This window comes from Ornithorhynchus anatinus, chromosome X1, assembly GCF_004115215.2.
Source record: "Ornithorhynchus anatinus isolate Pmale09 chromosome X1, mOrnAna1.pri.v4, whole genome shotgun sequence".
NCBI lineage: Eukaryota > Metazoa > Chordata > Mammalia > Monotremata > Ornithorhynchidae > Ornithorhynchus > Ornithorhynchus anatinus.
Genome location: NC_041749.1, coordinates 33,442,805 through 33,469,301, shown reverse-complemented (window position 1 = coordinate 33,469,301; position 26,497 = coordinate 33,442,805). Strand labels below are relative to the sequence as shown.

Here is a 26,497-nt window from a genome sequence, read left to right as displayed (position 1 = left end):
CCTCCAAATCCAGAGGTCGGGAGAACGAGGTTGTCGGATCGCTCGGAGACCCCACCCCCTGTAGTTTTCCGGGGTGGGAGCCGGGAGGGCCGAGCGGGCCCGGAGCGGCGCCCTTCGCCGCCGCTCCCAGTAAATGTGGCGAGAGACCAGGTGGGTGGGTTTCTCATCCGCTTTATTTGTTCTTTCACTACATGGAGTTAAGCAATAAGGCAACACAGTAACCTGTCCCTAGCAAAGATCGAGACGGAGCGCCTTCGTGATTCCCCTCGGGGAACAAGCGGGATCTTTCGGGGCAGGTCTGCGTGGTATTCAGTTGTAGTTACAAGCATTAAGGAAAAAAAAGATCATCTGGGGAGGGCGGTTAAACCACAAACCCAACACGGCCTGCAGTTTCTAAAGTAATAACTCGGGGGACCGATGGCATCCGATACTCCCGCGATCAGAGACGTCGTCTAAGGACTAAAGAATCTTTCACGTGATCTAGTACGGAACGACGACAAAACTTCAAATTCCTTAGGTTCTCGGGGCGAGCCACTTCCACAAACACAATAAAAGTTACCAGTCTGCACTGAAAACTATTTCAAGGGTGTGTCAGTTTCTTCTGCCATTTTCCTATCTGGCTCCCGAATGAAATAAAACTTATGACCGAAGCTCTACGAATCGTGTAATAGGGCGAAATGACAGTAGCAGACACCGTTATTTTAACATTACATTTAAGAATAAATACCAGCTACACTTCGGGAATTCATGCTGAACAACTGGAATCTATGAAAGTGTAAATATACCATATGAAGCTATTCTCTTGTCACCCATTTTCCTCACTAGCAAAGAAAAAATAGCGCCTTCCCAGAGGCCGTCAGCAGGCTCACAATCAATATAACTCTCCTCGATGACCGAAAGTGCTTCCGTTGCAGAGGGGATGAGTTAACGACACCCCAAGGTGCTAAGCTATTATTATTGTATTTTCGATAACGTCGATTTGGATCATTATTCTTTCCTCCGTGGCGTGGTTTTTTTTTTTTTGAAGTAGGAAAATTCCATCTACAGTACTTGCTCCTTGTTAACAAGGAGAACTTAGTGATCATCATTATCCCCACACATCCCTATTTTTTAGTTTGTTCTCTGGGTTGTAGGCAAGTTATTCTGCCTATCTGCATTCAATGATTACACGAGGTTTTTTGTTGAAGACATTCTCTTGACTCGGACCAACGGAACGGGGGTTACAAAACTGCACTCCAACCCAGAATTTATAAACAATCCAGGAGCGACTTCTTGTACACAGAACCTTCCTTTCAAAGTTGGACGCCGAGGTAAATAACACTACTAATAAAATGGGACATTTGGGATCTGAAATTGGGGATGCAGGTATCCCGCCTTAGCTCTCTCAGTGACTTCTTAAAAGCAGCCATCAAAATAGCCTCCAAAAAGGCACCGCGATCATTATCGAAAGGAAGACGGCAGCCTTTCTCCTACTGTTCTGCCCCGGATTCCGGCCATCTCAGGGGATCGCTTCTCCCTTAAATTACTGGAAAGCAGCGGACACCTGGAATCTTGAAGGACTTTTCTAAACAATGCCAATGTCCACTGCAGTGTCCCTTGGTCCTTGGCCAGTTCTCAAATACTGAAAACCACCCAGAGGATTAGAGAGAGGAGAGAGAAAAACCACTCCACCCTCAACAGCAGCCCAGTCTGAATACTTCCAGTGACGCTTAAAGTCTGAGATTCAGTGACCTGACCTTTGCTGCCTGGTCTGAATTCTTCCAGACACAAAGTCTGAGATTCAGTGACCTGACCTTTGCTGCCTGCTCATATTCTCACACACCACAGCCTCCGCTCTTCGCCAGAGAGAATTTAACAGCATTCATGCAAGTATCAGGTAGTCACATAGAGAATGGCAGAATGTGTTTTTTTGAGGAAGACATAAGCCTCATCCTTCTCTGCATTTCAGATGATCTTCCCGCCGCACCACACCAGCCCACTTTACTCTTTCTGAAAACCCGGGAAGATCATCATCATAAACAGACACAGCCGAACGAAGGACGGAGCTCTGTTTGAACTGCTGGGATTTCTGGTGGCTGGCAGACAAACAGAGGGGTCTGGTTCCAGGAATGTTGACTGGCAAACACTCGCCGGTCTGCCTCTGGGAGGGGATTTGGTTTCTTCCTTAAGATTAGACTGAAGACAAAAGAGCCAGAGTTTCCCCTTAGGTTGCAGATCTAAGGAAACTCCGGGAAGAGGTGACACTGGGCTGGGAATGGCCAGAACCTTCTTCCCCCGCTTTGGAACTCGGGCTGTCACTTGAGGTGGGCCCAGGGTGCTGCGGCCAAGCCGCAGATTTACACGGAGAGCGTTCTAGCGAAGGAGAGAGAGGAAAAGGGAGAGGAGTGGTGAAGCAGATCTATTCCCGCGCCTCCCCTTCCCCTCGGAATCGGTAGTGTGTGGGTACGTCGGAAATGAGGCCTGATGAAGCAGTGGCTTTAGCGTTTCAATGGGTTCTGTTCCGGTGCGAATCTGTCCCAGAGCCATCTTTAGGGGGCCATCAGACCCTTTCGGGGAGCAGGGGGCCAAGGCTGAGCTCCACGTGCTGAGTGAGCCAGGTAACGTCAGAGCCCTGGTCGCCTTCTTCGACGGGGCGGGACGGCGCTGCCAGGTTTTTGAACTCGTGCTTCATCTTGAAGCTCACGGTCACATCGCCCTCCTCTCGCTGGGGGGTAACCTTGATGAAAACGCCCACCTTGTTGGCTTTCCTGAAGGCGATGATGCTGCCGGAGGGAGGAAAGAGGAAATCGGGTTAAGGTGGGGGAAGAGTTCTGTTCGTGCGAATAGGGAAATCTTGGATTGGGGGGGGGGGAGGGGAAATCACCTAAAGGCAGCGCTTTTCTAAGGTTTGGCCACCCAAATGGCTTTTAGTTACATCTTCCCTGTCACACAGCTTGTCAAGTAACCTCTACTACATCACCACTTTAAAAGTTCTAAAAGAATTTTTTCTACAAAGAACTTAATTTTACACAGATTAAACCTTCACGGCATTCTTACAAAGCATGTAAGAACTTGTGTATATTCCTCAGCACTTGTGTATATATTATTACTCTATTTGATTAATGATGTGTATATATCTATGATTCTACTCATCTATTTTGATGGTATTGATGCCTGACTACTTGTTCTGTTTTGCTGTCTGTCTCCCCCTTTTAGACTGTGAGCCCGCTGTTGGGCAGGGAATGTCTCTGTTGCCCAACTGTACATTCCAAGCGCTTAGTACAGTGCTCTGCACACAGTATGAGCTCAAGAAATACGATTGAATGAATGAATGACAGTACGACCAACAGAAAAATCAGAACAATAATATAGGTCCATCTCCAATTTTGCTTACCAAGATTTTAGAAGTTTTTAAGATGAAATTCCTTAGCCCTTGGCAGAATAATGATCCAATCGAATATAAAATTATATTTAGCTAAGTGACTTACTTGCCCAAGGTCACACAGCAGGCAGCTGGCAGAGCTGGGATTAGAACCCAGGTCCTTTGATTCCCAGGCCCATGCTCTTTCCATTAGGCCACTTTCCCACTGTGTGACCTTGGGCAAGTAGGTCACAACTTCTCTGTGCCTCAGGATTTTCTTCTGCAAAATGGGGGTTCCACACCTTTTCTCTCTCCTACTTAGAACGTAAGTCTTATGTGGAACAGAGACCGTGACCAACTTGATTATACTTGCATGTACTCCAGTACTTGGCACCTACTTTCCACTTCACAAATACTATAATTCTTCAATTATATTATCGTTATTATAATTATTATCCTCTAGCCCCAAGCATCGAGAAGCAGCGTGGCTCAGTGGAAAGAGCCTGGGCTTGGGAGTCAGAGCTCATGGGTTTGAATCCCGACTCTGCCACTTGGCAGCTGTGTGACTGTGGGCAAGTCACTTAACTTCTCTGTGCCTCAGATACCTCATCTGCAAAATGGGGATTAAGATTGTGAGCCTCACGTGAGACAACCTGATTACCCTGTATCTCCCCCAGCGCTCAGAACAGTGCTCTACACATAGTAAGCGCTTAACAAATACCAACATTATTATCTAAATTCCCAAGGGCATTCCCTGAAAGTGGGGACGGGTCCGGAGACCCAGTCACAGCCACGTTGAGGTGACCTACGCACTTCGAACAGTGCTCTGCGCACAATAAGAGGTCACTAAAACCCACTTATTGACTAGGTCTTGATTAAGCAATCAGTTGTATTTATTGAGGGCTATGCACTGTACTAAGCACTTGGGAGAGTACAACCTAACAAAGACATTCCCTGCCCACAAAGGGCTTGCAGTCTAGAGAGGGATCATTTGAGAGTTCTACCTCATGACTGGCACTGATTCAAAAAAATCCTTATAATAAATAGTGCTCAATAACACTGCTCCAGTTAATGGACAAAGTTGTCTGCCCTAAATTTGAGGTTGACATTTAATTAAGGTACAAAAATCATACTGCAGTCCAGAACCCTCTCTCTTTCTCCTGTTTATTGTTCTCGCTGACCTCATGAAGAACCCTTGGGTCAATCAATCAGTCCATCGTATTTACTGAGCACTTTATTGAGCACTGTACTAAGCGCTTGGGAGAATACACCAATAAACAGACCCGATGCCTGCCCACAACAAGCTTACGGGTTTAGAGGGTCGAGAGAGTTTAATGGATCTCTCCTTGGACCTGGTACAACCTGCACAAGGCTTTGAATCCCCAGCTGCTCAGCTTGAAAGATTCAGAAAAGTTCAATGGGCTAAGTGGGAAAAAAAACCACACACACACACACACACACACAAAAATGACTGGGTACAACTGTGCTTTCTGTGAGGGTGATCTGTGCCAGCAACGCCATGGGAATGGCAACTTACTCAGGATCATCTTGAAAATCCTGGGGCTCGGCTAACTCGTCATATTCTGCCGCTGCGTCCTTGCCAGCTAAGACAAGTTCCTTGGGCGGGACCACCACCTGAAATACAAGGGGAAGAAACTGTTGGCTCTAAACGTCTGCGTGGAGTAAAATCGGCTGACTGCAGAACACCAAATTTGTACCCATTATTTCTTAAAAGGTGCACTTTTTTCTGGTATTTGTTAAGCACTTACTACGTGCCAGCCACTTTACTAGGCACTTTTAAATGTTTGGCTGTTCCCCAAGGCTAGCTCTACGTGAATAAAACCCTCAAACTTACTATGGCACAGATTCACAGGACACCGTAACAACCAACTCTCAAAAAGAGAAGCAGCGTGACAGAGCACAGGCCTGGGAATCAAAAGGACCTGGGCTCTAATCCTGGCTGCACCTCCTGTCTGCCGTGACCTTGGGAAAGTCACTTCACTTGAGATGTACATCACCTTGATTCTGTTTATTTGCTATTGTTTTAATGAGATGTTCATCCCCTTGAGCCTATTTATTGCTATTGTTCTTGTCTGTCTCCCCCGATTAGACTGTAAGCCCGTCAAAGGGCAGGGACTGTGTCTATCTGTTGCCGATTTGTGCATTCCAAGCGCTTAGTACAGTGCTCTGCACACAGTAAGCGCTCAATAAATACTATTGAATGAATTAATTCACTTCTCTGTGCCTCAGCTACCCCATCTGCAAAATGGGGATTAAGACCGTGGGACATGGACTGTGTCCAACCTGATTACTTTGTATCTACCCAAGAGTTTAGAAGAGTGCCTGGCACACAGTAAGCACTTAATAAACACCGTAAAATAAAATAAAAATTGTCTGGGCTAAAGCAGAACGATGGTTAAATGAACCAGAGACTCTCCCAATCCATTACCAAAAGGCTTGGGCAAATACAAAAATGGCTGGATTTATGTACTATCTTTCCTTTCTGCCCACCAACCGGTGGAGATGCTACCAAGTAGCACAATGGCAAAAGGTGAAAAGTTCAAAACAAACCAGATACACTTCATCACTCAACAGGTGGCGAGGAAAAGGAATCTGTTACCACAGGAAGCTGTGAAGGCAGAAACGTGGGGCTGCCGAGGCACCAACTCCATGGCAGCGAGGTGAGGGGGCGGTGAGGGTCACTACCCCCCAGGATTTACATCAATGGGGTGAAGTCATCGGGTTCATCCCTCAGATCTTCAAGCACGGCAGTTTGCCAGAATTAGCTAGTCAGCCCCGACCCCGTGGGAATCAACAGAACTGGGAGTGGAGTCGAGGGGTTGATTCCACGGCTTTCCCTCCCCGGGAGGTCACCGTCCCCAGCCCAGACCCAGGGCTTGCAGGGCCTCTCGTGCCCTCACCGGGTTCTGAGTTTGGGCCAGAGGACTCCACTGCCACTTGGCTGGGGGTGGAAGCCTCCAAGATGGCAGTGAAGGGGGAAGGAGAGGAGATGGTACGTCTCCCCATCTTTTCCCCATTGCGCTCCCCCCCGCTTCCTCTTGACCACCCCTCCCCCAATGCTCACCCACTCAAATCTCTGCCCCGACTCGTCCTCACACCCAAAATAAAAAGTGAGCACCCCTGGGAGGTTTGAAGAGAATTTGGATAAATTCGCGGATAAGAGATCTGGGAAGTCAGTCAAGAGTATTTATTGAGTGTTTACTGTGTGCAGGCCACTGTACGAAGCACTCAGGAGAAGACCACACAAAAATAAAGAGACGCAATCCCAGCGTTCGGTCTAGAATGGATTAGTCGATAAAATTCTCGATGTGGAGGGGAGAAGTTGGGGATGCTAGGTGATCCGTCCTGAAACACTTACAGGGCAATCACCGAGCCTGCAAGCCCCTTGCTCCCAAGGTTAGAGACAACGCGCAGGGCTAGATGGACCACCGGTTGATACCGGTAATGGCAATGCGCATGATCGAGTCCTCTCCAGGCTTTCAAAGAAGGAGGTGTTCAATAAATTGCTACCTTAGCGGTGCTGTTAATGTCATCGGGATCTCCCTCCTCACACTCCATCAGTGTCACATGAGTAAGGTTCTCTACGGGGTTGGTCAGAGTCAAGAGAACCTGGCTCTCCTGGGGAGACATGAAAAGCGGGTGCACATTAAATACTCGGCGCTCTCCTGAAGCCTGTGGTTCCCCCTCCACACCCCCACCAACTACTTCGTTGGCAAAATTAAAGCCACTGGGCATGAATTTCCCCGAGCCACTCCACTGCCCACTCGGCAGGGGGTGAGGCTGAAAAAAGCAGCATGGCCTAATGGATAGAGCACGGGCCTGGGAGTCAGAAGGACCTAGATTCCAACCCTGGCTCTGCCACTTCGCTGCTGTGTGACCCTAGGCAAGCCACTAAGCTTCTCTGTGCCTCAGTTACCTCATCGGTAAAATAGGGATTAAGACTGTGAGGCCCATGTGGGAAATGGACTGTGTCCAATCTGACTAGCTTGTATCTACCCCAGCATATAAAAAAAAGACCCAAAAACCCAAAACAAAACAAAAAAACCCTCTATAACTCCTTTCTCATCTTTCTCCTACTTCCCAGCTGTTTCTCAAGAGAAGACCTCCCAGCCTCTCTCTAAATCCACCCCCTCTTGCCCCTGCCCATCCCTTCTCTCACCTCCTCAAATCACTTGCTCCTACCCTCCTTCCCTCGCTCACTGCTATTTTCAGCTCTCAGCCTCCAGTGACTCCTTGCCCTCTGTAAACACGCTCGAGTCTCCCCAGTCCTAAAAATGCCCCCTCGACCCCTCATCTTCCTTCAACTATCTTCGTCCCAGCTATCTCTGCTCCTGTGCCTAGCCAAACGCCTAGAAAAAGTCACATAGACTTACTGCCTTCATTTCCTTCCCATCAACTCTCGTCTCAACCCTTTCGTTTCATCGAGACCGTGCTCTCTATGGACCCGAATCTCCTCCTTCTGGCCAAGTATAGAGTTATAGTACACCCTGAACCTCCTCAACGTCTTAGCTGCTTTCGACACCCTGGACCTCTCCCTTCTCTGTAAAGCATTATTGGGCCTGGATTTTAGTTCTAACCTCTCCAACCACACCTTCTCAGTTTTCTTTGCTGACTCCTCTTCTACCTCTCACCCTCTCACTGGGGGCATTCTGCATGGCTCTATTCTGGATCCCCTACTCTTTCTCCCACACTCACTCTTCTCAAGGAGACCATCCACTCACATGACTTCAGCTGTCATCTCTTTGCCAATGGCTCTCAGATCTCTCTCTCTCTAGACCCTGACCTGCCATCTGACCGGCCATCCCTCATTTCCTCTTGCCTCCAGGACATCTGCGCTTTGATGTTCTGCCAACGCCTCATATTAAAAATGTCTAAAATGGAACTACTTTCCTTTCCCCCTAAACCCACTCTTTCTCCTCTTCACTTTCCCATTTCAGTCATCCTCCTGTCCCAGAAGCCCACAACTCACTGTCTCTGAACTCTCAAATCAATCCACTGCCAGATATTGCCAGTACGGCCTACACAGCATCTCCGAGATCCTCTCCTTCCTCTCCACCCTAATAGCTACCACCTATGTACACTATTATAATGGCCTCCGCCCTCCGATCTACATTACATGCTGCCGCACAAAAATCAGTGGCATTTACTGAGCGCTTATCTTGTGCAGTCTTGAAGCGTCACTTGGTATACATCTCTCCTCTCCTCAAAAGGCTTCCCGTGTCCCTCCAGGTCAAATGAAAACTCCTCAAAATTGGCTTCAAGACTCTTACTTGCCCACCTTACCTATCTGCTCCCTCCATCCACTTTTTCCCCAATCTGTTCTTCATTCAGCCCAAGTTAACCTTCTGTCTGCACCTCACTTGACTCCCTTGCCTCAATCCCCTCGCTAACGCCATTGTCCGGTCTCGGAATTCCCTTCCTCCCCAAGCTCCCTCCAACAGGCACGGTATCGTTTGTCCCTCTGTCCAAGTCATCTCGGCCAAGTTCTAGTCATAGGACCTTTTCCTGAACTTTGGCTAATTCTGCTGACAAGAGACCCAGTTTGAATAAACTAATGTGATTATTAGGTTCGTTCCCTTATTATATTAGAGCATGCTCTCCTCTCCTGTCTCCCCATCCCCACAGCTTCCCTCACATACACACAACAAAAAATCCTATGTTGGTCACTTCTTTCTCTTCCTTAAAAGGATATTTAGTAAACAAATACTGACCTTCATGTAGCGTAGGTTGGGAATTGACATGATTCTTATTTCAGGGATGTAACTGCTGCAGATGAATAAAAGAAAATGAGTGAACTAAGATATATGTGGACTCAAAACCATTCTGGGAAGAGGGAGACTAGAAAGCAGGAAAAAGCAAAATCCGGTAGGGCCAGTGACTTTTGTCCGGCCTCTCCTTGTGTCCAGGAAATACGGAGTTAGCCGTGAGCAGAGCTCTTGGGACTGCGACCCGCTTGTTTGTCATTTCGACTACAGGTGGCAAGCTCTTTGTTTTAAGGTTGTGGCAAGTCTTGGATTTTAAGGTTGTTTCCGAGGTAGGCCACTTGTCAAGTTTTGATACACTGTTGAAGGAGGGACACAAAATATTTAGGGTGAGATTTGTAATGGGAGAGGTATCGGGCAATGAAAATAGGTAAGCCTCCCACTGCTGGTTAAGTTTCTCCCGGCTGTCATGGTCTCAGAAGTGGGGCGGGGAAGGGAAGAAGTTGAGGGGTGGAAGCAGCTGTTCTGGCTTCTCCACCACCAGCAATGTCAGCAACCCTTAAATCACAGCAGTTTGCTTTGAAAAGAGAAATTTTAAAAATCTGATAGATGAATGAAAATATATCTACAAAGAATTTCCCTTTCCTAACTACGGCACAACAAAATATCAAAAAAGTGATGGTATAACTTTTCTAGAGAATACTGAGGTGGTAATAAATACAACTAGTAGCCCAAGCTCTCTCTAAAATCTTGTGCATCATTTAGATCAGAGTAATGATACTGTTAAGGAATAACAACAATTAGGATCTCTTTCCATTCATCTACTCAGTATTATTTTTTAAGTATAACTGATGTGTTTATAAGAACGCCTTCAAACTCTATCGTGAATACCTTTGGCATTAACAAGAAAGGGCAAAGGTTGACATTGTAACCTGACCTCTAGAGATCTGTCTGCAAATACTAAGAATAAGAAAGCCTTTCATCATCTCAGTCAAAAACTTAGCCTCCCTCCCCTTCCTACCATGGCCTTCTATTAGCAATACATATTATCACTCTGATGCCCAAGGCTGATTTGAAACTGCACATCTATTTGCTAGCGGCACCCAAAACCTCACCAAGAGCACACAAATAAGGAAGTTCGATCGCTTTTTTTCCTTAACTATTATTTGGAAAATATAAACGCTTAAACATTACTGTTTCGTGCAGAGATAAACCACTCCCAAAATACTCACACGGCCACCAGTTGTATTTTGAATTTGATAGATGTTGGATTGAACTCTGGTTTACTCAAATTATGCTCACATTTCTAGAAAATGAAAAAAAAAGTCTCAAATATTTCAATATCCCCATCAAAGCAGTTTGTAGGTTTTATAATCAGAATAGTCCACAGACAAAGTTCTAAAAATGGTCCATCCCTGAAAACTTGAACTGGAAGGAAAGAAGATAACACATCATTTTCAAGTAACATTTATGAAGCTCCTTAATGTGAGTTTTGTGTTGTCTGTCTTGAAACAGGTGCTCCCTGCAGCAGAAACCAGGTGATTAGGGAAACAGTCTCCCACTAGACCATAAGCTCATTGTGGGCAGGGAATGTGTCTCCTGTTATTTTGTACTTTCCCAACCACTTAGCACAGTGCTTTTGTACACAATAAGCGCTCAATAAATATGACTGAATGAATGAATTCAGCTATCATTCTGGACCTCTACCTGGCCAACACTTGGATACTGACTCTTAGTAGCTCCGAGATGCCAGTGGGTCAGAAAGGCTTACCAAATGGTGGGTGGGTATCGTGATTGATAGTATGCAATGCACGTCTGCTAGTGCAGAACTCACATGGGGGACCCACTTCTGCCCCTTAAAAGATTTAGAATCTAAAGAGGGAGTGACCACCACCCCTGGGCTTCAGTGCCCCCTTACCCCCAGAAAGACCCCTAGCTGAGGAGGGGGATGGGGACAGTTACCTTCCCCTTCACGGCTGCCAATCAAGTCCCCTTCGCCACAGCCTCGAACAACAGGTAGAGCTGGGGAGACCTGAAGTGGCCCCCGTTTTCACTAACAGTAGCCAAGCTGGAGTCAGCAGAGCGACCAAACTGAGTTCCTACTTGTGTCTTCCTCGCGCCTACCACCTCCAGCCCCTTGGGTCTGGGTTTCTGTGTACTCATAATGGGCAAATGCTCTCTCGGGGTTTGGTGCATGTGATCCTCCCCAGTGAGCGCTGAATAAATACCATTGATAGGAATTAGGGAAAGGTGCAGAGTGATATTTGTATCTCAAATCCCTTCAGCTGATAAAGACTTCAAGGGTAGAGGGGTTTCCGGAAAGTTTGTGAAGGGTAGGGTGATATCTGAGGGACTTATTGCAGGGCAAGAAAACAATTTTTAAAAAAGGCTAAAATAGGTAAAGACAAAAATGAGCAATTCTTAGGTCTTTGGTGTCAAAAGAGATGGCACCATTCAGGACCCTCTGCATACTGGACCTGGCCAGCTTCATTCTTCATCGTGCTGGGGGAAAACAATACAAGAAACGCAAAATCCTAGGAATGGAAGACGTCAAAAAACATCACCTAGTCCAATCCCACATTATTTTCGGAAAAGAGTGGTCTGCCATGAAACTTCCACAACATATTCCAAAGTTGTGCTTCAAAATGTACACAAGAGCAAACATGACGTTACGCTCAATTAATAACAAAGGGCTCCACGGATCTTTAGCTTTGCTAATGAATGACTGCACATACGTTCTCCGGTCTGCTTCTAAACACTCTGCCAATTTAGTCTGGCAGTAAGATAACATGCCATGTGAGGAGACAGCGAAAGCAAAAACACAGTTGGGTTGGGTGAAAGCACTTGCGTTTCAGACTCGCCTCTCGCATCAGATCGTAGCAGGTTAATCCAAACGTGCACATTATCTGACAGATTCTAGAGGAAGTGCCTGATATAAAACTGCAAAGCGGGGACAAGGACACGGCGCTATCTGGGGTCCTAGGTCATAGCTGTCTAAGAGTTTAAGTTGTAACACACTAAGCCGGTTACCCATTTCTCTTCTAGAATTTCCACATCAGAAGAAATGGGAAGACCTACCCGACAGCGCAGGGATCGTTTGATTAGAAGATGTTTGTGGCGAGGATACAGCTGGGAAGCGCAGACTGGTTGGAAATCGGGCTGCAGGAGACGCTGACGTAGGGTGGTCACTAGCACACAGACAAGAAATGCAAGTTCAGTTTGTGCCGAACCAGCCAGGTAGGAAGCCCACTTGGGAAGCCGCAATCAATCACCATCCTTACCCAAGAGGATAACGATGGACAACAGAAACGACTTCAACTGGCAGGTTAATACCCATTTGACACCCCTTTAACCTTTCAAAAGTCAAAACTCTTTAAGATACTGCACTGCTGTTTCAGGAGGAAAGACTTAGCTCATAATGTGCTTCATTTTATAGGAAACTAGGATTCAAAGGGGCTAAAGCTGGTTTTTTTGTTAATGATAGATAAAAAACAGCACTGGACATGAAGGGAAATGAAAAGGCAATTTTACCCTCTGTTAAATTTACTGGTCTCGTGTAATAGTCCTCAGGTAGAGGTTCCACTTCTTCCACAGCCTGTGTTGGCTCAATCTTGATTTCTTTCTGGTCCTCTCCTTCCTTGAGGCTGAAGGAGAGAAGAAGGCCGTTCGGGGAAGAGTCCCCCTAATTAAGCAAGGTGAGGAACAACCAGGAAGGAACTACTGTTGCAGTAGTCCTGGAAACGCTTTTCAGGCTACCTTCGCATCACCCGCAACTGAATTTGGGACTTTAAAAAGCCAAGCTGCCATCAGGCGTTTCAGTCAACATCTTGCTTATCATTTTCTCATCTTGACATTTTAGTAGAAGAATCTTTTTTCTAACAATCCATCAATCGTCTTGAGTGCTTACCGTGTGCCCGGCACTGGAGGTAAGTGCTTGACGGAGTTGGTAGACACATTTCCCGGCCCGCCACCAGCTTACGGTCCAACCACCCCCTTACTGGAATTTTCTTCAGTTCTTTAATTCCCATAGTTTAATCACCTACGCCTCGCTCCTCCAGACCACAGTAACCCCACCAAACTCACGAAAGTCCAGCAAGTGTACTGATAGGAGCTCCAGCCCGGGGCCGCTGAAGTCGGGTTCCGAGTCCGTATTTATCCTAAATGTAGGAGATGAAATCCCATGAGAAATTCCAAATCAGCAGGGCCCACTGATCAAAGAGAGGACTGTGGCTGGGACAGCATGAGAAGCATAGGGAACTAAGCAAAGTAAAGCAAACTTAAAGCCTTTTCCAGGCATAATCCAAGAGTAAAGGATAAATCCCTCATCCCGGCACTGCAAAACCCATTCAAACTGCAAGTGAACTCAATTACGGTTTTCCTTTCGAGACTGAGGTCTTCCATTACCCTCAGCCGCAGGAGAGGATCTTGATAACATAGGACCGGTGGGCCCACTGGCCCTTGAGAGACATCTGACTCTCCCAGCACTTTAACACCAGCAAAAACCATGAAAGAGGACTTACCACTACATGAATAGTGTGTTGCTGTGGGAAGCCCCAAAATAGCAGCAGGTGGCAACAGAGACAAAAGAGTGCAGCAATAAGAAAAAAGCAGACCAATTCAGCAGGCAGACTTCAAAGCAGGGTCAAAAACGAAACTAGCCTATGCTATGTTGTTTTCTTAAATTAAATTACACTGCTCAGTGGCACACAAGACCTACATCAGTTCGACGGACTCAACGGTTCTTACCTTCAGTTAAAACTGTGGCACGGGAACCAGTTTCAGTATTTGATCAGTGACACGAGCAATGAGGTTTTGCCGCAAAACTATCCTAGCAGGCCCATTTATTCTCAAGGTTTCACAGGATGAACTACGCTTCCCTTCTGCCCTGAGTCGTCATTTTAAAAGAGCATTTCTGAAGTGCCCTTCTCTGTCTGGCATTAGGCAGTATAAAGTGAATTTTTTCTTACAGTCCAACTCGGGCCACAGCTAGGAGAACATCAAAAATAACAACTAACATGGCCAAACTAAAGCACGGGCTAACTGGGCTGTGGTCTAGGGTCCAGTCTGCATCTGGTATTTCGTTCCTGCTATCTCTTTCACAGGGCTGCCATGCATTCTCTCCCAGCCGGTCGGTAAAACTTAGTTTTCTGAGAAACAAACGGCTGGTAGTGTAGAACATCAATGCCAACTCACACTGAGCACATTTGCTTTCAAAAAAAGAGTTGGAATGACACCGTGCTTGCTCATTTTTAAGAGCGATGGAGTGCTGACCCATCAGTCTTTACGTGATCAGCACATTTCCCCCCCTTCCCCCAACATTGTTGTATGTGACATTTGGGAATGGGTATAAATGTGCTCTGTGTGAGTTCAGAATTGAGGAGGGTGGTGACAAAGGAGGCCTATCGGCCCGGGTTCTGTCATGACGGTGATAGTTATCCTCGTCTTTTGTTGTTTTTATCTCCATTTATTTCAATCTCTCCACCTGAGCCCACTGCCAACCTCTCGGCATCCCCCTCCTAGACTGTGAGCCCACTGAGGACCAGAGACCACGTCTTATTCATCCTTCCCCAGTGCTTAGTGTACAGTGCTTTGGACTTGGAAGACGCTTAATACCACTGAATTAATAAATCCAGTCTTGACCATGCTGCCTAGTTAGAAGATGGCCCCCATGTTTAGTCGTGAGTACAAAACACTTCTCTTTTATATCTTTTTTAATCCTCCGCAGTGCTATTTATAGGTGAGATTGAAAATTACTAATCTAACAACCCTCTAAGAGGCAGTGACTTCCTAGCCACGAAGGCAATTTTCTTGAAATTTTTCCTCTGCTACATGCTTTCGAATATTAGAAGTTAAGACTCTTCTCAAAGCCCTATGAGCCCCACGGTTTCTGCTCTGTATATTGCCAGGGCCTTCGGTTACACACCCTTACCGAAAAAGCCAGTGGCACGTAGTTTCGACGCCGTGCCAATTTCTTGCGGTCTCGCTCAATTTTCTCTTTCTGAGCCAGCTGTTGATAATACTCGATCAGTTTGTTCATCTGCACAGAAACAAGGATCAAAAACTCAGGCTTTATCCCATTAAACATCTTTTTTCCTTTTTTTATGATATATGATAAGCACTTACTGTGTGGCCCATACGGGCCACAAGTTCTCTCTCTCTCTAGACTGTAAGCTCGTTGTGGGCAGGGAATATGCTTGTTTATTGTTGGACTGTACTCTCTCAAGCACTCAGTAAAGGGCTCTGCACGCAGTAAGCGCTCAATAAATACGACTGAATGAATGAATGAATGAATGAATGAATGTGGTATCTATAGTATTCAGTTTGGCTCGGTTTACTGTGAGGACGGGAGTGGAGTTCCTCAGGCTTACTGGCAAGAAGGGAGGAACTGAGGGCCTAGGGAATTACAGGCTACTCCTTATCTCACTTTCTGACTCAGCTACAGATTGTGTCATGAGGGAAGAAAATCAATTCGGTTGAAAGGGCAAGGCGTATTTATCTTCCTCTCTCTTTTCTCCCCAGTAGCTGCTACTAGTATGCTTTCCTTTCTCTACAGTAATCAATCAAGGATACTCAATGAGCACTTACTGTGTGCAGAGCACTGAATCAGACTTTCGGGAGAATACAACAGAGTTGGTCGACACGTTCCCTACCAACAACAGGATCCTGAGGTGAACACGGTGTGTTCGACGTTTAAGAGACTGCTGCACTAATCAGGGGCACAGGACGCTGGTTGAGATCCGATGTCACTGTACCCACTACTGAGCAGGGAAAACAACTGTTTTTCAGTTAATTATACTGATGCCCTGGGGGAGGGGCTAAAAAGGAACTAGGAAAATAACCCAGTTTCCACAGAGGACAACCCAGCTCAGCACATTTCTTGTTCAGCCCTGCCAACCCTGGTTTGGAGGAAGGGAGAATGGACCAGTGGGAGGTATGCTGGGGCTTCAAGGCTGGAATCTCCTCAACGTTCAACGGCTCCTGATGGGGGATGGGTGCCAGAAGTGACCCCAGACGGCTCCTGAATTCTGAGGTCTTGAAGCAGCAACAGGGGGTGAGCCCGGTGGAGTTCCAACCCTTTTTAGTTCTGCTTCATGACACCTTAACAAGGACAGAACCGCTCCCTCCACTGATTTTCATCGAGAATCCCGACACTCAGCATTCACCCCCTGTAACCAGTGCTGCTTTTCAGGTAGACGCGGGGTAGACCTCTGTTGATCAGATTACAATGCGTTGGTCGATTCTGAAGAGGTTTTTCACTTTATCGAAGTTTGGGAATTTCCATTTTTCCACCATCCCTCACTTCTTCCCACAGCTTTGCCCCCTCCTTCACTTACCCTTTGGTTGTGGGGATTTTCAGGTTCCTGCCAACCTCCACTGGCTGAAAGACAAAACTCAGTCTTACCGGAAATTTTCAGAATATGCCTAAAGCTAGCCACTCACAGCATCCCAATTCACCTGAAAATTCTGATGGCTTTCTGGAATTATCAAAACCCGTTCATTAATCTGCCTTGGGTCTAAAAATGTTCACGATTCAGTTACAACAGAATCAGTTATTCCAATTAACTGTACCATAGAGGCACGGATGACGTGAATTACACTGTTTATAAATATTAATTCAAAAATTAGTACTATCTTTATATTTAGCGGTCTTTATTCTGAACCATGGAGAATAGGAAAGCAGAAGATGATAGTATTATTGTTGTCGATAATAATAAAATGCTTACTCTGTGCCAAGTTCTGTACTAAGCGCTCTGATAGATACAAGATAATCAGGTCAGACACAGTTCCTGTCTCACATGGGGCTCACAGCTTAAGTAGGAGGGAGAACGGGTATTGAATCCCCATTTTACAGATGAGGAAACTGAGGCCCCAGGAAGTTAATAATAATTATGGCATTTGTTAAGCGCTTACTATGTGCCAAGCATTGTTCTAAGCGAGTGACTAGTCCAAGGCCTCACAGCAGGCAAGTGGCAGAGCCAGGATTAAAATCTGTGGTGGAAATTCTGGAATGAATTTTGCACGTCTATATCTTGAAACATTCCAACGATGAGGTTTCTCAGTTCCAATTTATGAATGCAGATTGTGTGAAAAATGCTTTTTGGAATTCTCCCCTTTGCACTTTTCCCCTTCTACTTTTTCCCCACCTGCAAAAACGAGTACCAGAGCATTAAGTATTAAATCATCTTAAGAGGCCCCGTCAATCTGTCTTCCACGGAAGAAAAGGAAGCCAGTGAATTGATCAAAACCACTTTGCTCGGCTCGGAATGCTACGTGGCACTATATTGCTTCTGTCTGTGCAGTGAATGGCTTTGAGCACTTTCGCGTGAGCACAACTGAGACCTTATTACGAAATGCCCTGTACTTTCTGCTCAACTGGCCACTCCCACAGTATGACCAGCCAAGAGGCCCCAAGATAAGCTTACTGAGTACTTCTGAGCAAACTCATCCCAATGTTTCTTGAAAAGAAAAAAAAAACAACAAATGAAAATCTCATCGTTAGTTAGGTCTGGCTCACCAACAGATTTGTCCGCCATGCCCACATCTCGAGAGGTCCAGCGACAGAACCCGCAGGCTAGATAGTAGGCTTTCTTCAAGGTCGTCTTGGCCGGGTCATCTGGAAGTTGCGTGGGGATGCTGGTGGCCCGGGTGGAGAGGGTGTGCATGCAGCAAGGACAGTCAAAGCAATTTGCGCATCTGCCGGTCGGAGAAACACAGGACAGTGAAGCTGGAAGCCCCTCCACAAAAATCAGTCATCCCCCTCTCCGTGGCTTCCACTCCACTTCTCAGGAACCCTGAATGAGGGCTAAACATCTACCCTTTCCTCTCCACCCAAACAGCTCCCATGCTAATCTCCCGTCTTGACTACTGTACTTGCCTCCTACCTCACTAATCTCCTACTACAGCCCAGCCCGCAAACTTCACCCCCTAGAGCCAGCTTACTCACTGTACCCCAATCTCATCTATCTTGCCGTCAACCCCTTTCCCACATCTCCCCCGCTAGCCTAGAACTCCCTCCCCCTGCATATACGCCAGACCACCACTCTCTCCACCTTCAAAACATTAAGGTCACATCTCCTCCAAGAGGCCTTCCCCAATTAAGTCCTCTTTTCCCTGGCTGGCTCTCCCTTCTGTGGCGTCTGTGCACCTGATTTTGTGACCTTTGGACATTCTCAAAGGATGTATTACGGGTTTCGGACAAGAATTGCAATTGTCTAATGCCATGGTCATGCTTGGAGTCCTCTAAATATACTCAGAGGTTTTGTCAGTGGATGAATTTAAATCCTCCTCCTTCCCTCATGCTGGCTAATCAGGACCTACCCATGGGGATCAACCGACTCTCAACGAGAAAGGAGAAAAGTAGCTTTTTTTCAAAAAAACAAAAAACAAAACACAGAAGAAACAGCTCCTCTTGCCCAAATGTCCACTTCACAAGGGGGTGGGGCAATACCCTCCCCTGCCCCCTTCAACACTGAATTCCCACACTTAGGAATTTCCATTCAGTGCTGAAAAGATCCAAAATGGTTAGCTCTTTGAAGCTTGTCCCATCCCAGTCCTCAGCCTCCCTAAAAACCCTGACTTCCTCTCGCCCTCACACTCAGAATGGGGGGGGGGGGATACCTTTGTCCACATTATTCAATTTACAATATAGAAAATACGGCAACATGGAAACATGATCAACAAAAACCAGCAACAAGGAAAAGAGTTATTACCTATTCTTTTTCAGTTTGGCTTCAGCTGATGGCATATTTTCCAAGCAACTGGGACAATAATGGGAATCCACCTGGTGTAGAGAATAAATCAAAATAACTGAATCAAAGGAAATGGAACAGATTTGACACCATGCATCTCGGCCAAAAAATTCCGTGGTGCCTACAAATGTACCACCTTGGCATGAAACAACGTACATCAGGGGTTCTTCAGGAAAGCGTGGGAGGTTGAAGGATCCAGAGCCGCTCAACTACAGGAAGTCCCTAATCCTGCCCCAATCCCATCATCCGCAATGACGATACGATGAATGGTGTTAATGAAGATCTGCTTAAGCCATCCTCTCCTGCAGCAAATGGTGCCCTGTCAGGTGCTTCCCACAACCTTTCATGTTCTTGCAGGAGCCAAATAGGACACTGAGGGGAACAAAGGGTAAAGACGGCCCAGGACTGGTCTTCGGAGGAGTCCTGTAACACCCTAAAAATCCTTCAGAGATCTGAACTGGACCACTTTGTGATGCAGTGCCATTTTGTCATTCCCTTCCTTTTTGCAATTACCCTGATGTTGCATAACCTTCTATTCTGCTTCTGTCTTGTCCTCTCTTTCCTTCTGTTTTCAATTCCGGAGTTCTGAAGGCTTTGCAGGCTCAGATAGTACCTTGTGTCCTTCAGAGCAATGGCACTAAGGAAATCTAAATTAAATAAAGCTACGCTGGCAAAGCTGTGAACCAGTATTCTTCTCACATCTTGGATTTCTCAAACTGAGTGAAGAAGAAATGTGTGGGTGTGAAGAAAGTATCTTTCCATTAGCAGAATTAAAAGTGATTTCACTGCAACCCAGAAAAATTTAAACTGGCTTCTGATCTTTCCGAACTTACAACTTGCCACTTGGCTGCTGGGTGAACTTGGGAAAGATCACTTTAGTTCTCTGCTTCCTCTGCGCCTAAGTTTCCTCATTTGTAAAATAGGATGAAACACCTGTTCTCCCTCCTATTTAATGTTGGTATTTGTTAAGCACTTACTATGTGCCAAGCACTGTTCTTGGGCATCTGCCGGTCGGAGAAACACAGGACAGTGAAGCTGGAAGCCCCTCCACAAAAATCAGTCATCCCCCTCTCCGTGGCTTCCACTCCACTTCTTAGGAACCCTGAATGAGGGCTAAACATCTACCCTTTGGGAATCAGGTTGTCCCACATGGGGCTCACAGTCTTAATCCCCATTTTACAGATGAGGGAACTGAGGCACAGTGAAGTTAAGTGACTTGCCCACAGTCACACAGCCGACAAGTGGCAGAGCTGGGATTCGAACTCATGAGCCCTGACTCCAAAGCCCATGCTCTTTCCACTGAGCCACGCTATTTAGACCGTGAGCCTCATGTAGGGGACTGCATCTGACCTGATGATCCTGAATTTACATAATGCTTAGTTTAAAGGTTGGCACACAGTAAACACTTCAATATCACAAATAATTATTATTAAAATAGCAGTGCATACAAACCTCTTTGCAGAAGACATTCCGTTTACGGGGGAAAAGGTTGACAATCTGGCTTGGGATATGCTATCATTACGACCTAGACTTTTGGGGTTTTTTTCACTCTAATTTCCTAGCCCAAATGATGGTTTTCCTTTCTTGACCCTTGCTCATTTTATAATACAAGTCATGAACTTAATGGGCCGAGTGGACTTGGGAACTTTCTTACATAAATAACTGCTAGTGATGATGACGATTAGAAGTTTAATTTGGGTCAGGGTAGGTGAACTTGTCATTTTTAACCTCAACGGCTGTATTTACTTAGTTCCATCATGTGACGTGCACCATGCTGTGGGAAATTATACGAAAAAGGCCGACAGCATCATCCCTGACTTCAAAGTATTTATAAACGAGGTTTGAGGCACAAACATAAACATATGGATATCCAGTAATAATAATGACGGTATTTGTTAAGCACTTACTATGTGCCAAGCACTATTCTAAGCGCTGGGGAGGATACAAGGTCATCAGGTTGTCCCAAGTGGGGCTCACAGTCTTCATCCCCATTTTACAGATGAGGGAACTGAGGCATAAAGCAACCTGATGACCCTGTATCTCCCCCAGCGCTCAGAACAGTGTTCCGCACATGGTAAGCGCTTAACAAATACCAACATTATTATTATTATTACTACTGAATGAAGGAACGTTGAGTGAAAATCACAAAATAATTTGCTCCTCTAATGCTAACCTTTTTACTTTAGCTCGATCTTGTCCATCTTGTCGCCAACCTCTCGCCCATGTCAGCCCCCCGGCCAGGAACTCTCTCCCTTCTCCTAAGCGACAGACCGTTTCTCTCCCTGCTTCAAAGCCTCATTGAAGGCACGTCTCCTCCAAGAGGCCTAAGTTCTCCCACCCCTTCTGCGTCACCCTGACTTGTTTCCTTCATTCACTCATTCAACCATACTTACTGAGCGCTCACTATGTGCGGAGCGCTGCACTGAGCGCTTGGCATGTACAATTCGGCAACAGATAGAGACAATCCCTGCTCAATAACGGGCTCGCCTCCCAGCACTTCTGTACATATCTGAAACGTACTTATATTTTCTGCCTCCCCCTCTAGACTGTGAGCTCATTTTGGACAGGTATGTGTCTGTCGGTTGTTATACAGAGAGGCAGCGTGGCTTAGTGGAAAGAGCCCGGGCTTGGGAGTCAGAGGTCATGGGTTCTAATCCCGGCTCTGCCACTTGTCTGCTGTGTGGCCTTGGGCAAGTTACTTAACTTCTCTGTGCCTCAGTTACCTCATCTGTAAAAATGGGGATTAAAAACTGTGAGCCCCAAGTGGGACAATCTGATTACCCTGTGTCTTAGAACAGTGGTCTGCACATAGTAAGCGCTTAACAAATACCATAATTATACTGTACTCTCCCAAGCACTCGGTACAGTGTTTTGCACACAGTGAGCGCTCAATAAATACTAGTGACTGACTGTTCTAGACTCTCAACTGGCTCACAATATAATGGGAAGCCAGGCAGGCAAAACGTTACGTAGATATGGCATAAGCAGGAGGGGGGGAGCAATGATATAAAATGAAATAGTTCAACTATATCAAGATGAAATATGAGAATAAGAAATTCAGTATACAACTGAAAAAAAAAAGCACTGTACAATCTTTGAGCTTAGGGCCAATGTCTTCTAATTCTATTGTACCCTCCCAGGGGACATGGATTGTGTCCAACCTGATTTGTATCCACCCCAGCGCTTAGTACAGTGCCTGGCACATGGTAAGCATCTAATAAATACCACTATATTATGTGAGCTCGGCTGTGGGCAGGCAATGTGCCTGTTTGTTGCTATATTGTACTCTCCCAAGCGCTTAGTAGAGTGCTTTGCACACAGTAAGCGCTCAATAAATATGACTGAATGATTATTATGAGGCTAGTACAGTGCTTTGCACATAGTAGGGGCTCAGTGAATACTAGTGATGGACTGCTCCACCACTTTTCTGCTATGTGATTCTGAGCAAGTCACTTCACTCCTCAGTTACCTCATCTGTAAAATGGGGGTTAAGACTGTGAGGCCCACGTGGAGCAACCTGATAAGCCTGTATCTACCCCAGCGCTTAAAAAGACTGCTTGGCACATAGTTAGCGCTTTACAAACACTATCATTATTATTATTTGTACACCGTAGGCGCTCAATAAATACGATTATTGTTAGTCATGACTGAGGAAGAAGCATGTGCCATTATTCACTCATTTTTCTGCTATAAGAACTACTTTGCTGTGTGATCTTGGGCAAGTCACTTAACTTCTCTCTGCCTCAGTTACCTCATCTGTAAAATGACGATTAAGACTGTGAGCCCCATGTGGAAAAGCCAGGAAAGCTGACAGGCCCCGTGAGCCCCTCGTTTGGTAGGGATTCTCCTTTCCAATCGATTAGTACAGTGCTCAGCACACAGTAAGCGCTCAACAACTACGATTGATTATGATGATGATTATTATTATTATGAATGATTATTCAACCTGAAGCCAAACCTGTCATTGGAGAAGAAATCCCATCTAGGAAAAAAGCCAGGAAAGCTGACACGCCCAATGAGCCCGTCATTGGGTAGGGACTGTCTCTGTTGCCGAACTGTCCTTTCCAAGCGCTTGGTGGAGTGCTCAGCACACAGTAAGCGCTCAATAAATGAGACTGAATGAATGATTATGCAAACTAAAGCCAAACCTGTCATTGCAGGAGAAATCCCACTGAGGAAAAAAGGCAGGAAAGCTGACAGGCCCTGTCAGCCCATCACTGGGGAGGGATTATTTCTCTTTATTGCTCTCCTGTCCTTTCCAGGAGCTTAGTACGGTGCTCAGCACACAGTAAGCACTCAATAAATAGGACTCAATGAATGATAATGCAACCTGAAGCAAAGCCTATCATTGATGAAGAAATCCCACCTAGGAAAAAAGGCAGGAAAGCTGACAGGTCCCGTCAACCCATCACTGGGGAGGGATTATCTCTATTGCTGTGTGAGCCTTTGGGGGGCAGGGATTATCTCTATTGCTCTATCGTCCTTTCCAAGCGCTTAATACAGTGCTCAGCACCCTGTACGGGCTCAATAAATAGGACTGAATGAATGATTGTTCAACCTGAAGCCGAACCTGTCATTGGAGAAGAAATCCCACTGAGGAAAGAAGCCAGGAAAGCTGACAGGCCCTGTCAGCCCATCACTGGGTAGGGACTACTTCTCTTTATTGCTCTATCGTCCTTTCCAAGCGCTTAGTACAGTGCTCAGCACACCGTAAGCGCTCAATACATAGGACTGAATGAATGACTATGCAAACTAAAGCCAAATCTGTCAGTGGACGAGAAATCCCACCTAGGAAAAAAGGCAGGAAAGCTGACAGGCCCCATCAGCCCATCACTGGGGAGGGATTATCTCTCTTTCTTGCTCTCCTGTCCTTTCCAGGCGCTTAGTACAGTGGGCAGCACACCGTAAGCACTCAATAAATAGGACTCAATGAGTAATGCAACCTGAAGCAAAACCTGTCAGTGGAGAAGAAATCCCAGCTAGGAAAAAAGCCAGGAAAGCTGACAGGCCCCATAAAGCCAACACTGGGATGGGATTATCTCTCTTTATTGCTGTGTGAACCCTTGGGGGGCAGGGATTACCTCTCTTTATTGCTCTATCGTCCTTAGTAGCTTAGTACAGTGCTCAGCACACCGTAAGCGCTCAATGAATAGGACTGAATGCATGACTATGCAAACTAAAGCCAAACCTGTCATTGGTGAAGAAATCCAGCCTAGGAAAAAGGGCAGGAAAGCTGACAGGCCCCGTCAGTCCATCATCACTGGGGAGGAATTATGTCTCTTTCTTGCTCTCCTGTCCTTTCCAGGCGCTTAGTACAGTGCTCAGCACACCGTAAGTGCTCAATAAATAGGACTGAATGCATGATTATGCAACCTGAAGCCAAACCTGTCATTGGAGAAGAAATCTGACTGAGGAAAGAAGCCAGGAAAGCTGACAGGCCCCGTCAGCCCATCACTGGGGAGGGATGGACTCTCTTTATTGCTCTCCTGTCCTTTCCAAGCGCTTAGTACAGTGCTCAGCACACCGTAAGCACTCAATAAATAGGACTTAATGAATGACTATGCAAACTAAAGCCAAACCTGTCAGTGGAGGAGAAATCCCAGCTAGGAAAAAAGCCAGGAAAGCTGACAGGCCCCGTCAGCCCATCACTGGGGAGGAATTATTTCTCTTTGTTGCTCTGTGAGCCCTTGGGGGGCAGGGATTCTCTCTCTTTATTGCTCTATCGTCCTGTCCAAGCGCTTAGTACAGTGCTGAGCACACAGTAAGCGCTCAATAAATAGGACTGAATGAATGATTATGCAACCTGAAGCAAAACCTGTCAGTGGAGGAGAAATTCCAGCTAGGAATAAAGCCAGGAAAGCTGACAGGCTCTGTCAGCCCATCACTGGGGAGGAATTATGTCTCTTTCTTGCTCTCCCGTCCCGAGAAGCTGCATGGCTCAGTGGAAAGAGCCCGGGCTTGGGAGTCAGAGGTCGTGGGTTCGAATCCCAGCTCCGCCACCTGTCAGCTGTGTGACTGTGGGCAAGTCCCTTCACTTCTCTGTGCCTCAGTTCCCTCATCTGTCAAATGGGGGTGAAGACTGTGAGCCCCACGTGGGACCACCTGATGCCCCTGTCTCTCCCCCAGCGCTTAGAACAGCGCTCTGCACAGAGTAAACGCTTAACAAATACCAACATTATTATTATTATTCTCTGGGCCTCAGTTGCCTCAAGTGGAAAATGGGGACTGTGAGCCCCACGTGGGGCAAGGTGATGACCCTGTCTCTCCCCCAACGCTTAGAACAGCGCTCTGCACAGAGGAAGCGCTTAACAAATACCAACATTATTCTTCTTCTTCTCTGGGGCTCAGTTCCCTCATCTGTCAAATGGGGATTAAGACTGTGAGCCTCCCGTGGGACCACCTGATGTCCCTGTCTCTCCCCCAGCGCTTAGAACAGCGCTCTGCACCTAGGAAGCGCTTAACAAATACCAATATTATTATTATTATTCTCTGGGCCTCAGTTGCCTCTACTGTAAAATGGGGACTAACTGTGTGCCTCCCGTGGGACCACCTGATGCCCCTGTCTCTCCCCCAGCGCTTAGAACAGCGCTCTGCACCTAGGAAGCGCTTAACAAATACCAATATTATTATTATTATTATTATTCTCTGGGCCTCAGTTGCCTCCAGTGGAAAATGGGGACTAACTGAGCCTCACGTGGGGCCACCTGATACCCCCGTGTCTCCCCCAGCGCTTAGCACAGCGCTCTGCACAGAGGAAGCGCTTAACAGATACCCACGTTATTATTATTACAGTGGTCGGCCCGCCTTGGGCGCTCAGTAAATAGGAGCGCAGGCTCTTTGGGGTCCCGCGGGCCTCGAGAGGGGGCCGAGTCCCGGGCCGGTCCCGCCATTCGTCCCCGCCGCCTGAGCGTTGGGACGACGCCGAGCTACCAGGGCCCAACGACCGGTCCTGGGCCTCGACGCCATCTTGGGGGAGGCCTTCCCCCCCCCCCCCCCAGCCCTCGGGCCGCCGAGTGACGGGCCGCTCGGCCAATCGGGAGGCCGCCCCGGCCTGACGGACGGGCCGGGGAGCCAATGGGCGGCGGCGGCGGCGGGAGCCGGGCCCCGCCCTCCCCCTCCCCCCCGCCCGGGCGCGGCCCCCGAGTACCTCGTGGGAGACGCATTCCAGCGACCGGAGCTCGCTGCAGTAGCGGCAGAAGTAGAGCTGCGAGAGCGGCGCCCGGACCTTCTTCTCTCCCTGGACGAGGTAGAGGACCCGCTCCGACTGCAGCAGCGACGCCATCTTGGGGCGGGAGGAGGGGCCTCGGCCCGCCCGGCCCTCCGCCCGTCACGTGACCCGGCGTCGGCGGCCCGCTCGGCCCCGCCCTCCCCGAGGCCCACTTCCGCTTCCGGGGCGCGCGGGGTCCGGCCCGTCCGTCAGTCGTTCGTTTACTCAACCATTCCTTCATGCAGTCAAACATTCATTCCTTCAATCGTTCATTCCTTCAATCACTCACTCACTCAAACATTCCTTCATTCAATCATTTATTCAAACTTTCAATCAGTCGTTCATTCAATAAATCATTCCTTCGATTATTCCTTCATTCAATCATTTATTCAAACTTTCAATCAGTCGTTCATTCAATAAATCATTCCTTCGATTATTCATTCATTCGATCATTAATTCAAATATTCATTCAATCACT

General features: G+C 47.0%; 1 protein-coding gene across 4 annotated transcripts; it reads right to left on the bottom strand.

Moving 5' to 3' along the window:
* Window positions 1–154: 154 nt before the first annotated feature.
* DCTN4 (dynactin subunit 4) lies at window positions 155–26,138 on the bottom strand. 4 transcript variants are annotated; one of them, XM_029050283.2, is made up of 14 exons: window positions 25,960–26,138; window positions 18,774–18,844; window positions 17,579–17,757; window positions 16,398–16,441; window positions 14,993–15,100; window positions 13,584–13,604; window positions 13,147–13,220; window positions 12,595–12,707; window positions 12,142–12,251; window positions 10,296–10,369; window positions 9,073–9,124; window positions 6,872–6,979; window positions 4,878–4,975; window positions 155–2,762 (listed from the first exon to the last, which is right to left on the bottom strand). In XM_029050283.2, exons 1-14 carry the CDS (start codon window positions 26,092–26,094, stop codon window positions 2,540–2,542), a joined length of 1,410 nt encoding a protein of 469 aa, XP_028906116.1. In that variant the 5' UTR covers window positions 26,095–26,138; the 3' UTR covers window positions 155–2,539. The 4 variants fall into 4 exon arrangements, with proteins under 4 accessions (XP_028906116.1, XP_007653532.2, XP_028906118.1 ...); XM_007655342.4 differs by having other exon boundaries at window positions 9,073–9,127; window positions 25,960–26,136; XM_029050285.2 differs by lacking the exon at window positions 25,960–26,138 and adding an exon at window positions 25,589–25,730 and having other exon boundaries at window positions 9,073–9,127.
* Between the last annotated feature and the right edge of the window lie 359 nt (window positions 26,139–26,497).

Bases quoted from the DNA above. Each gene is read 5' to 3' on its own strand.
- DCTN4 (XM_007655342.4), bottom strand. From the start codon at position 26,094: ATGGCGTCGCTGCTGCAGTCGGAGCGGGTCCTCTACCTCGTCCAGGGA. The intron at 17,758-18,773 runs GTAATAACTCTT...TCCGACCGGCAG, and splicing joins GCCAAACTGAAAAAGAATAG to ATGCGCAAATTGCTTTGACT. The intron at 12,708-13,146 runs GTGAGTTTGGTG...TCTCTCCTTCAG, and splicing joins AGTACACTTGCTGGACTTTC to CCTCAAGGAAGGAGAGGACC.